This window comes from Tursiops truncatus, chromosome 10 (genome assembly GCF_011762595.2).
Source record: "Tursiops truncatus isolate mTurTru1 chromosome 10, mTurTru1.mat.Y, whole genome shotgun sequence".
NCBI classification, from domain to species: Eukaryota; Metazoa; Chordata; class Mammalia; order Artiodactyla; family Delphinidae; genus Tursiops; species Tursiops truncatus.
In genome coordinates this window covers 102,177,907-102,190,014 of record NC_047043.1, presented here as the reverse complement: position 1 = coordinate 102,190,014, position 12,108 = coordinate 102,177,907, and the positions used below count along the sequence as shown (strand labels likewise).

At 69.4% G+C, this 12,108-nt stretch overlaps 1 protein-coding gene across 3 annotated transcripts in view; it reads left to right on the top strand.

The window, feature by feature from the left end:
• Window positions 1–12,108, top strand: part of PLXNA1 (plexin A1) — a 44,747-nt gene that overhangs the window by 18,998 nt on the left and 13,641 nt on the right. For 2 of the 3 annotated variants that reach the window (XM_033865570.2, XM_033865573.2), the window contains exons 6-20: window positions 26–149; window positions 233–386; window positions 634–733; window positions 1,879–1,993; window positions 4,634–4,834; window positions 6,475–6,571; window positions 6,640–6,833; window positions 6,913–7,064; window positions 7,152–7,272; window positions 7,503–7,639; window positions 8,856–9,023; window positions 9,368–9,461; window positions 9,626–9,865; window positions 9,952–10,095; window positions 10,299–10,533. In XM_033865570.2, the coding sequence (XP_033721461.1) occupies window positions 26–149; window positions 233–386; window positions 634–733; window positions 1,879–1,993; window positions 4,634–4,834; window positions 6,475–6,571; window positions 6,640–6,833; window positions 6,913–7,064; window positions 7,152–7,272; window positions 7,503–7,639; window positions 8,856–9,023; window positions 9,368–9,461; window positions 9,626–9,865; window positions 9,952–10,095; window positions 10,299–10,533 (2,276 nt within the window). The remainder of the gene's footprint in view (window positions 1–25; window positions 150–232; window positions 387–633; window positions 734–1,878; window positions 1,994–4,633; window positions 4,835–6,474; window positions 6,572–6,639; window positions 6,834–6,912; window positions 7,065–7,151; window positions 7,273–7,502; window positions 7,640–8,855; window positions 9,024–9,367; window positions 9,462–9,625; window positions 9,866–9,951; window positions 10,096–10,298; window positions 10,534–12,108) is intronic. The other variant, XM_033865571.2, reaches the window with a different exon arrangement.

The following is a 12,108-nucleotide window of genomic DNA, read 5'->3' as shown; positions in this document are numbered from 1 at the left end:
GCCCGCCCCACGCCTCTGCCCACAGCTGCTCCCGCCGGGACGCCTGCGAGCGGGCGGCTGAGCCCCAGCGCTTCGCCGCGGACCTGCTGCAGTGTGTACAGCTGACGGTGCAGCCCCGCAACGTGTCCGTGACCACGTTTCACGTTCCGGTGAGCGCGGCTGCTGGGGCCGGGGTGGGGCAACGCGGCGGCGCAGGGGGATTGGCCAGTCACCCTTTTCCCCTGCCACCCAGCTTGTGCTGCAGGCCTGGAATGTGCCCGACCTCTCGGCCGGCGTCAACTGCTCCTTTGAGGACTTCACCGAGTCTGAGGGCGTCCTGGAGGATGGCCGGATTCACTGCCACTCCCCCTCCGCGCAGGAGGTGGCGCCCATCACACGGGGCCAGGGTGAGGCCGAGTGGGCCGGCCTGGGCAGCGCGGGGGGCCTCCTGTCGGGGGTAGACGGTCACTGGGACAGTGGGCGGGCGTCCCGTGGTGACCGTGGAGGGCGTCAGGGGAAGGCGGGGCGGGGGTGGGGGCGGGGGCGGTGCCCTTGGCCGTTGGGAGGGTCCTCGGCGAGGCCTTTTTTCTGCGCGGGCCTCCTGGGTTCGGCTGCCCCGGGGCCCTGGTGACGGAACCTGTGCCACTGTTACAGGAGACCAGCGGGTGGTCAAGCTCTACCTGAAGTCCAAGGAGACGGGCAAGAAGTTTGCGTCTGTGGACTTCGTTTTCTACAACTGCAGCGTCCACCAGTCGTGAGTGTCTCTGGCCTCCTGCACAGAGTCCCGCGGGGCAGCACTTGGTCGGGTCGCAGGAGCCAGGACGGGGCCTCGAGGGGGAGGCCGGGTGGCGGGAGCGGCAGCTGGGGTGCGACATGTGCTGATTCCCCTCGAGTGGGGAGTGGGCCGCGGGCACCAGAGCAAGGCAGGGAGCTGGGGGCGCTGCTGCGTCGTCCAGGCAGGGCACGGCCAGCCGGGGCTCGGGCATTGGATACCTGCTGCTCTGGGGCAGGAGGGGTCCGGGTCCCCTCTGGGTCGGGCAGCCCCTGGGGCACGGACAGCTGGGTGTGGGCGCTCTCCCTGGGCCTCTGGTCTTGTGCGAGCGCGCCAGCCTCAGAGGAAGAGCAGGAATTGCTGAGGGCCCCCTGCGCGTCCCGCAGCGGCCAGAGCCCTGGGCCGGGAGGGGGTCAGCCTCGAGCCGAGGCGCTTAATTTTTCAATCGTGTTTTCGTTTGTCAACCGACTTGCAGGCTGACGCACTCCTGGCTGTTCATGGGGCGCCCACCGTGGGCCTGGGTGTTGTTGGCACTGGGGTCCAGCCTCCCCGTGCTGGGCGGGCTGGAATCTTTGGGGCGGGGGCTGTGCTCCGAGGCTTGGAGGGGTCGAGGGTCTCTGTAGAGGCAGGGCGGTGGGTTATGTGGAGCTACAGGGACGGTGAGGTGAGGTGAGGTGCGAGCTGTGCGGCCCGTCCAGGCCCTGGAGACACGTTGGAACGAATCAGGCCCTTGCCAGGCGAGCCTGCTTTCTGGTCGGGGAGGCGACGTCTACCACGGCCGTCCAGCCTGCAGCCGCCACTCGACACCTACGTTTAAATCTCAGCGAATTAGAACAAGGTGGACTTTAAAACGTGCTCCTCGGCTGCACTAACGCGTTTCCAGCGCTGATGGTCACGCGTGGCCTGGCACTGGCTTTACACGTGTGCTTCTCTGGGAGGTTCTGTTGGCTGGCGCCGGGGTGGACTGTCAGGCAATGGAGGGAGGAGGGAGGGGAGCCCCGGCAGGCAGAAGCAGACCAGCTCTGAGCAGTGAGGAGCGGCCTGTGCAAAGGCCCTGGGGCGGCTCCCTGATCGGCAGCAAGGTGGGGGCCCGGGCTGCGGCCTCACCACGCGCCCTCTGCCTGCAGCTGCCTGTCCTGCGTCAGCGGCTCCTTCCCCTGCCACTGGTGCAAGTACCGTCACGTGTGCACACACAACGCCGCCGATTGTGCCTTCCTGGAGGGCCGCGTCAACGTGTCCGAGGTGAGGCGTCCCGCGGGCTGGGTTTGGAGGTGCGGAGGAGTTGGGTGCCGCCTGGGGTGGTGGGGATGCTGGCCGGAAGGTATGGGGGATGCCCTCCGGGGCTGTATCGGCCTGGGGACGTCACACCCAGGGCACGTCCGGGGACGATGGGGGCAGGGACCGTCCTCCCAGTGCGCCGGGAGCTAGCTGGGAGCGTGTCTGGCTGGGTCCACGTGGACGGAGCTGGCTGGGCGAGGTGCAGGCGGCTGGTCTTTCCCGGAGTCGCTTGCAGGGCTGCGTGGTCGCCAGTAGCCATCAGGGAGCAGTTGCTTCGGAGCCGAGCGAGCAGTGGGGCTGAGCACCAGGCCTGAGCCGGGCCTGCCCGGCAGGGGGTGGGGGCAGGGCTCCCCGTGTCCAGCCTTCGGGTGCGGAGCCAGGCCTTGATGCCAGGCCTTGCCTCTCCGGTAGCTAGCGCGTCTGTTGGCTGGATGGGGTAGGAGGGTGTGAGTCCCACCAGCCATGGGGCGCCTGGGGGCTGCATCTGGACTGGACCTGCCCGTCACAGAACCTGCCCTGGCTGCCCCGCCCCCTTCCCTCGGGCTTTGGTTCTCCCACTCCCTGGTGACGACGTACAGGACAGATATACGGGACAAGACGGCAATGGCGGGGGCGGGCCAAGAGCAGGCGGGGACGTGGGGTGGGCAGGTGGGCTTCCAGGTGTGCGGCCTGCTTGAGGAGCTGGCCCGGGGGTCCTGGGGGTGGGGCAGGGGGCGGGGGCAGCAGAATGGACGTGTGAGGTGGGGGCCCGGTCTTCCCTGGCCGTCTCTGAGCTCTGTGCCCATTCGAGCCGTTCCAGCGGAGCAGGCCGCCCGGCGGGACCCTCAGGGAGGGCTGGCATGGGCGTCCCGGGAGCGGCAGGGGGGTAGACCCTGCTCAGGAGCTCGCCTGCGCCAGGCGGGGCCGGGGACCTGGTCGGGGTCAAGGGGGGCTGTCTGGGGATGGACTTCACAGACGGTCCCTCCTCAGCCAGTCCCAGGTCGCGTGGGGACGCCCCTAAGGAGCGTGACGTTTCCACAGTCCCCCCATCCCTGGTTCAGGTTTGGTCCCCGGGGCGACCCCTCCCCAGCTCGTGCTCAGGCCGCAGGGTCCCAGTCCCAGCACTTCTCTGCTTCCCGCCCGGGATGGGACGGGGTCCCTGTGCTCCCGCGTCTGCCCGGTCGGCTTCGGCTGGGGCGGCCACCAGAGCACGGTGGGGACGGGGTGGCCCGGCAGGGGTCCCACGCGGAGCACCCCCAGAGCAGAGCAGCCCCGGGGGGTGGCCTGCGCCCAGACCCGGCCTCCCCAGGGTCAGGAGTGAGTGGGTCGTGTGCTCCCCCGGCAGCCTTGTCACCAGGAGGCTCTGGGCCTGAGGCCGGTGCCCCTGCGAGCGGAATGGAGGTCAGTCTTCCAGACACTTCCTTGCTTTGTGTGAGAGGAGGGGCTCTAGGTGAGGAGAACCTAACTTGAGTTATGAAAACAGAGTCGCGGTCCCTCGTTCGCTCATAGGCCCCGAATTCCCTGGACGGCAGAGCCTCTGCGTCCACACTGCTTATCAGCTCCCTGCTGCCTCCGGCTCAGCCTGGTCTCAGGCCACTCGAGGAGGCTGGGGCCAGGCCCGGGCTGACGCCCGTCCATGGCTGGAATCATGAGGTGCCGAGGCCCAGCCACAGGGAGGCTATGGCCCGACAGGGGCGTGGAGCCTGCACCCCGAGATCCACAGGGGGACAGACAGCGGTGCTGGCCTCCCGGCAGCAGAGCTGGTGTCAGTGGAGAGGGAAGGTGCGAGGTTGGGGGACAGTGGGAGCGGGGCCTGGTGGCCAGGACGAGCTGGGGCTGCTGAGGGATGTGGAGGGGCAGCAGGGGCGTCCCTGGGCTGGGGGCTGGCACGGGTGCCCTTTCAGGTGGCCACCGTGCACACCGGCAGCTCCCACAGGGCTGCAGCCTGAGCTCCAAACGCAGCCCACGTGCCGGTCAGTGCCCCGTGTGCAGGTGGCCGTCAGGGCAGCCGCAGACCCGGTGGTCAGTAGTCAGCCTGCCAGTCCTGCTCAGCTAGCTCTGCTCCCCCAGTGCCCCCAGGGGCCCCCAGAACCTCTGCAGAGCCGGCCCGTGGTGCCGCGGGAGCTGCCGTGGGGCGTGGGGATCGCAGTCTGTTTTCAGCGTCTCTATTTAAAGCACCTTCCGCAGGGTTCCTGCGGGCCGGCTCCTCCACGGTCGCTGCAGCCCTGCTGCAGGGAAGCCGGGCCGTTGCGTTAGTTAGTGTTGCTGAAGCGCTGGGCCCGGGGGCCGGGCTGTTTGTGTGCTCGCTCCGGCTATTTTTACCTACTCCCCGGGCCCCCAGCTGAGAGCTTGCTCCTGCTTCTGCCTCAGGGGCCTCTCGGCTGCTTCCAGATGGGGCCCCTCTGGTGGGGTCCTAGGACCCTGGGGCAGGGCGCTCGGGCCCCGGGGCGGGCCTGCCCAGCTCACAGCGTGCAGCCCGGAACCCGGGCCCGGCTGGCCGTCATCGACGTCCTCAGTGTGCCGGCGTGTAAAATGGGCGCAGGGCTCTTGTCTTGGAGGAGCTCGGGCTCCGCGCAGCCCGCCCGCCAGCCTCCACCCCGGCTCAGCTGGAGCCTTGTCCCCCAGGACTGCCCGCAGATCCTGCCCTCCACCCAGATCTACGTGCCGGTGGGTGTGGTGAAGCCCATCACCCTGGCCGCCCGGAACCTGCCGCAGCCGCAGTCGGGCCAGCGGGGCTATGAGTGCCTGTTCCACCTCCCGGGGGGCCCGGCCCGCGTCGCCGCCCTGCGCTTCAACAGCTCCAGCCTGCAGTGCCAGAACTCCTCGGTGGGTCCGTGTTTCTGCTCTAGCAGAAGGGCTGCGCGTAGTCGGGTCTGCCACGCCCTGCTCAGGGGGCACCTCTGGCCCCCAGGCCGTGCCAGCCCCTCAGCCCGGCGGGTGAGCAGGCTGCAGGGGCCACGCCCAGAGCCACGCCCGCGTTTGGAGGGAGCGTGTCTCAGACGTGGCTCTGCGTGCCGTCTTGGGGACCTGGGTGAGGGGGCTGGGGTTGAGGGCGCGGGGGAGTGACCCTGGGGGCCGAGGTCAGGGTGACAGCACCGGCTCCTTTAAGGCGTACTGTGTCCGGACACAGAAGCCGTGCACGGTGGCCGGTGCATTCCCCCGACCCAGACGTGCCAAGAGGCAGTCACCTTCGGAGCCTCAAATCTGATTCGTTCCACGAATTAGGGATGGTGGTCTTTGCAGGGCCAGAACCTCCTGGTGGGCGAGGGGAGAGGGCCCAGTTGGTGGTCCTGAGGCCGGCTTGTGTGTCGCTCGCCCGGCTCGCCCCGTGACTGCCAGCAGGCCTCAGTCTGCCTATCTGTCCAGGAGAGCAGTGGGTTTCCCGGGGCTAGCCAAGGCCCTGAGTGGGGAGTGGGTACCTCTGGGCCACCTGCAAGGCCCCCAGAACCCTGGGGAGGGGCATAAAATTAGAGGTCAGGCTCCATTCCAGAGGCAGTGGACCCTTGGCCCACCAGCTCTGTGCTGGCGGGGGGGCTGGGGTCCAGCGGTCGCCACAGTCTCCCAGCACAGGTCGGCCCCTTGGCCGGGCCTGAGGCTCCCCGAGCCTGCCGGCCTGTCCAGTCCTGCCTCCTCTCCGCTGCACCCTCCGCCTGCGCCTCACTCTGGCTCCCCTGGCCTGACTGCCTGCACCCTCTCCTTCCTTTCTGCGCGTCCCCGAGGCCAGCTGTCTCTCGGTTTCTCCCCCATCCCCGAGCCTCTGTCACCTCTGTCCCTGTGCCCCCACCCCCCCCCACCCCCTCCCCCCCCCCCCACCCCCCCCCCCCCCGGCCCACATTTATCTTTCTTGCAGTCCTTGTGTAAAGGGAAAAGGGAGCGTTAGAGAGTTTGATAGGATCCAATTACATCCCTGCAGATAAGATGATGATGAATTGCCCTGGGGTGGAGCGCAAGTCTTCAACTGCAGAAAGTGGGACACAGCTGGGCGTCCGGGCCTGGGCTCTCCGGGGAGGGCTGAGACCCTGAGCCCAGCCCAGCCTGGGGTCGGGGGTGCCAGGGCACAGGGGACACACGTCTCACACCTCAGGGCAGTCCCGGAGGAGGGCTCGTTGAGCCCGTTTGGAGACGAAGCCGAGGTTCACAGAGCAACCCTGACGTGTGTCCAAGGGGTACGGGGAGTCCTGGCTTCCTGGCGGGGGCTCACCCTGGAGGCTGTGCCCCTGTAGCCGCTGGAGGTTGAGGGCTGTGGCCGTCCTTGTGCAGAGGGGGACCCGGGTGGAGCCCCCTCCGCGGGCCCGCAGGTGGGCAGCGCTGTGGGGAGCCTGCCTCCAGACTGGCCCCCAGACCCCGCCCTGCTGAGCCCGGGCCCCCAGCGGCCAGTCCCGCAGGTGGCCACAAGGGATACACAGGCCCTGGGCAGCGGCCCGGGCTCGGCCCGTGTGGCCTGACCACTTCTTCTGCCGCCGCAGTACTCCTACGAGGGCAACGACGTCAGTGACCTGCCCGTGAACCTGTCCGTGGTGTGGAACGGCCACTTCGTCATCGACAACCCGCAGAACATCCAGGGTAAGCTGGGTGGGGCGGCTGGGGGGCGGGGCCGAGGGTGGCCGCTGACGCCCAGCCCCTCCCTGCAGCCCACCTGTACAAGTGCCCGGCCCTGCGGGAGAGCTGCGGTCTCTGCCTCAAGGCCGACCCTCGCTTCGAGTGTGGCTGGTGTGTGGCGGAGCGCCGCTGTTCCCTGCGCCCCCACTGCCCCGCGGACTCGCCCGCCGCCTGGATGCACGCCCGCCACGGCAGCAGCCGCTGCACCGACCCCAAGATCCTCAAGGTGGGCAGGCTACCGGGCCTGGGGGGCGTCGGGGGGCGCTCCGAGCGCCCGGCCCGCATCCCAGCCTCTGCCTCCACAGCTGTCCCCTGAGACGGGCCCGCGGCAGGGAGGCACGCGGCTCACCATCACGGGCGAGAACCTGGGGTTGCGCTTTGAGGACGTCCGGCTGGGCGTGCGCGTGGGCAAGGTGCTGTGCAGCCCCGTGGAAAGCGAGTACATCAGCGCCGAGCAGTGAGTGCGGCCGGCGGGCGGGGGGGGGGGGGGTGGGGCTGGCGGTGGCCTGGCGCCCACGGCTGCTGAGGCCCCCTGTGCCCGCAGGATCGTCTGCGAGATCGGGGACGCCAGCGCGCTGCGGGCCCACGATGCCTTGGTGGAGGTGTGCGTGCGGGACTGCTCCCCCCATTACCGCGCCCTGTCGCCCAAGCGCTTCACCTTTGTGGTAAGCCCGCCCGCCTGGCCCTGAGGGCTCGCTTGTGGGGCTGGCCCGGGCCACGGGCAGCCTCGAGTGATGGGCCCCGCCCCCTCCCCCCTCGCCCCCAGGCCTGATGCCGCCCCTTGCGGCGTGGCCCCGCCCATGGGCGGTGTCTCACACCCAGTGAGCGCGGGCCTGGGCCTGGCTGGAGATGCCGGCGCTTCCCTGGGGCTCCAGCAGGTCCCTTCTCCCCCTAGACGCCGACCTTCTACCGTGTGAGCCCTGCGCGCGGGCCCCTTTCGGGGGGCACCTGGATCGGCATCGAGGGTAGCCACCTGAACGCAGGCAGCGATGTGGCTGTGTCTGTCGGCGGCCGGCCCTGCTCATTCTCCTGGTACGGGGTGTGGACGGACGGGCAGTGGGGACCCCAGGCACAGGCTGCCTTCCCCTTGTGGTCATGGGTTCAGATGGCTGGTGCCCCCTCCCATTGCCTGGGAAGCTGGAGGGCTGTGGAGAACTGGGCTAGGGTGATCACTATGGAAACCTAGAGGCGGAGAAGGTTACTATGGAGACAGACAGGCTACCCCGGAGCGGGGAGGGCTGGGTGGTGGGTGGGGCCTGGGTCTGAGGGGCGGGCACAGCCGCTCTGTCCTGGGTTTTGGGGGAGTCCTGTGGAACGTGAGAAGGGCGTTTAGAAAAATTCTTAAGAGGGAAAGAGGAAAACTTGACAAAGGCTCGGAGCCCTGAAGTGGATAATTTTAGATTAGGGATGATAATGGAGCGGGCCTTTAAATATTTTCCTGCGGTAATTACCTGTTATCAGACTAATTATTGGTGTTTGCAGCCTGCTGTGCGCGGGCCTGGCGGCTGTGGTGAAGGCAATGAGGGGATGGGGCAGGTGCCGGCGGTGACTGGCCGCTGCCCTGGGGGGGACCCAGCGCCCCCAGCCCCGCCAGCTCGTTTCATCCACTCACGGCCCAGGCCCACGATTAGCCTGTTTTCAGATCAGGGATGATGGGGGCGGGGGGTGCGTGTGTCGTGTGCGTCCCTCCGCGGAGCGGCAGTTGGCGCTGAGCGCGGTACTCCAGCCCTCCCAGGACATTGAAGCCGTGGGCCCCGCCCGTGGAGGGGCCCTGCGGCTGCCCGGGTGACTGATGGAGCCGCTGCGGGGCTGCTGTGAGGCCCGCGAGCCCTTTCCCGCCCCGCAGGCCTGCTCTCGGCACGCGTGGGCCAGGCTCTCGCGAGCTGGGGCGCGGGCAGGCTTGCCGGTTGACGCTGCCGAGGAGGCGGAGCTGGGGGTGGGGCCACCTGGACAGCAAGCTGGTGAGGCAGGACCCGCCCCTCAGCCCCGCTGAGCCTAGGACAGCCTCCCGCCCACGCAGGGCAGCATGGGGGAGAGGGCCAGGCTGCGGCCCAGGTAGGCACACACAGCACCCGGCCCCTCGCAGGGGCTGACGGGAAGGGGCCCCGCCTGGAGACAGGCCCGCCGTGGCCTGTGCCATAGGTAGGCAGATGCAGCGGGCGGGCTGGTGACTCGCGCTCAGCCTGTTGGTGGTGGAGCCTGGACGCTCGGTGGCCTCGGAGGTGAGCTCCAGCACCTGCGTCCTCAGGAGGAATTCCCGGGAGATCCGATGCCTGACGCCCCCCGGGCAGAGCCCCGGCAGTGCCCCCATTGTCATCAACATCAACCGCGCTCAGCTCACCAACCCCGAGGTCAAATATAACTACACCGAGGACCCCACCATCCTGAGGATCGACCCCGAGTGGAGCATCAACAGGTGGGAGCCCGCCTGGGCCCCCGTCCTGCCCGCCCTGAACCCCACGACCCCCATCCGAGGTTTCCTGAGCCCCCCCGAACCCCGTCCCGTCCACCCTGAGCCCCACGCCCCTGTCCTGAGCCACCGAAGACCAGCACCAGGTGTGGGGCTCCTGCACCAGGCCCTCCGCTCCCCCCCCTCCCCCCCCCCCCGTGGCCCTGCCGCCAAACGTGGTGCTGAGAGACTAACCCGCTCGCTGTCTTGCAGCGAGCCGGGTGGTGTGTCTGGTCCCTCCCGTTTGTGCCGGGCCGGGGCAGAGGGCCCCGGAACTTCCACCCCTGACTTCCATCTCCCTCATCTCTTAGCGGAGGGACCCTGCTAACGGTCACGGGCACCAACCTGGCCACCGTCCGGGAACCCCGCATCCGGGCCAAGTACGGAGGCGTCGAGAGGGAGAACGTGAGTCCCCCTGGGCCCTGCCCCCGCAGCTCCTGCCATCCCAGCTGCACTTGGAGGCCCTGGGAGGGGTGGGGACCGTGTGTGGGTGTGGCCGCAGCCCCGCGGTGTCACAGCCTGGATTTGCATGGGTCAGCCAGCCCAGTGTCCCTGTCTTGCATCCCCAGAGCTGCCAGGTGTACAACGACACCACCATGGTGTGCCGGGCCCCGTCGGTGGACAACCCTGCCCGCAGCCCGCCCGAGCTGGGCGAGCGGCCAGACGAGCTGGGCTTCGTCATGGACGACGTCCGGGCCTTGCTGGTGCTCAACACCTCGACCTTCCTCTACTACCCGGACCCTGTGCTGGAGCCGCTCAGCCCCACCGGCCTCCTGGAGCTGAAGCCCAGCTCGCCCCTCATCCTCAAGGTGGGCTGCTCGGCGGGGCGGGGTTGTGCGGGGGGCCGGCGCGGGCGGGCCGGCGAAGCCCCCGCTCACTCCACGCTGCCCCACAGGGCCGCAACCTCCTGCCACCCGCGCCCGGCAACTCTCGGCTCAACTACACGGTGCTCATCGGCTCCACTCCCTGCGCCCTCACCGTGTCAGAGACGCAGCTGCTCTGCGAGTCGCCCAACCTCACCGGGCAGCACAAGGTCACGGTGCGTCCACGGGTCCTGGCAGCTCCAGCCTCCTGGGCCCCACGTAGGGCAGCCCCGCTCTGAGCAAGCCCCAGACTTGCCTCCCACCCAGAGGGTGCCCCTCCCTGGTGCCCCGGCGGGCCTAGCGTCTGCCCTGGGTGCCCGCGCCCCCACCTCGCCGACCGTGCGGGGCTGGGGCGCCCCTGAGTGGCCTGCACCCCCAGGTCCGGGCTGGCGGCTTCGAGTTCTCGCCAGGGGTGCTGCAGGTGTACTCGGACAGCCTGCTGACGCTGCCCGCCATCGTGGGCATCGGCGGGGGCGGGGGCCTCCTGCTGCTTGTCATCGTGGCCGTGCTAATCGCCTACAAGCGCAAGTCGCGGGACGCCGACCGCACCCTCAAGCGCCTGCAGCTGCAGATGGACAACCTGGAGTCCCGCGTGGCCCTCGAGTGCAAGGAAGGTGGGTGGGGGCCGCGGGGAGGGTGCGGGGTGGGGGGCGCCGGGGGCTGGGCAGGGGCCCGACTGGGCGCGATCACGGGGCGCTGCTTGAAACGCAGGCTCTGTCCAGAGAGCCCCCTTTGCGTCCCAGCCTGTCCGTGGGACCCCAGATGGGCACACGGCGTTTCTGTGCCTCAGTCTCCTCTGTAGGACAGACGTACCACCAGGTGCGGGGACGCTGGGCCTGCCCGCTCCGGGCGGGGGGCCATTTCCCCAGGTGTTGTGGGCCGTGCTCGTCCACGTGCTGGCGCGGCTGGTTCCCTCCGGCGGCTGGTGGGGGGCACTGAGGGAGGGGCCCGTCTTCAGCCTCCCTGTGCGCACCTAGCCCCGGGCCTGGGCTGCCTCTGCCCGTGGGGTGCTTGCTCAGGCGTGTGTCTGTCTCACCCTGGGGTGCACGTGACGCAAACCAGCTCAGGCCACTTCGGCGGGGAGGCTTCACCGGGGTCTGGGGCCCAGCCAGGCCCTCACTCCGCTCCCAGGACCCCCTTCCTCTGCGGCTCCCCCTCCCCGTGGTGCTAGGACGGCCACAGGGACAGGCTCGGCATCCCCACACCTGGTCACATGCCCCCTTCCCCAAAGCCTGCTCCCCCGGGAGCTCCCGACTGAGAGGTGGACCCCAAGGGCAGGTGGGGGCGGCCCAGGGAGTGAGAAGGGCAGGGGCTGCAGGCGGCGTCGGAAATCTGAACGGTGGGCCGGCGGGTCGGCGGGAAGGGCCAGGATGGTGGTCTCCAGCTGGAACAGAGCTGTTCCCGGGGACCGATGTGTCCAGGAGACCCGTAGGCCCAGGGCTGGTCCCCATGGAGCAGGTGCTGCCGTACCCGCCGGTGCTGAGTACTGGGGTCGCGGCTGCTGGGAGGCCAGCGGGTGGGCACTGAGTGGTGGGCACCCAGGCCAGGGCCGCGGGGGCCCTGGGGGGTTCAGCTCCTGTGTGCCCGTGTGGGCTCCAGGCAGTAGCCTGCGCCCGTGCTGGTTTCTCTTGAGCCCGGCTGGCCTCTCTGGCTGGCGTGAGATGGGCCTCAGGGCTGGGTGTCCCCAGCCAGCTGGAGGCGGGGGGCTCTAGTTGAGCCCCAGCTCACTTGTGCCTCTGGGAGCCCCGTCTGGGTCCAGCGCTGTCACGAGGGGTGAACAGGGCGGCGCGGGTGGTGCCTGGCGGTCTCTCGCGTGTCAGGAGCCGGGGTAGGGGAGGCCTTGAGTGTCCTGCAGGGTCCGTGAGTGAATGCTGGCAGCCCTGGGGCAGACGACAGGCATCGTCCTGCCTGGGGATGAGGGCAGGGGGCTGGGCAGGGTCGGAAGCCTCGCCTGGGGGGCCTCATGCCTAACAGGCCTCGTTCTGGGTGGTCACTAATTCCACTGGCCTGGGGTGTCCGGTCTGCCCGGGACCCTGGCCCGTCTTAAGACAAAGGCCCGTGTCCCAGCGCCCCCTCAGTCCCTGGCAGACTGCCACCCTGAGGGGCTCCGGCACGTGTTGGGGGCTTGGGTGGGAGGCGGCGGCCTGGGCCTTCCTGGGACAAGGACAACCGTCTGCCTGTCCTGTCTG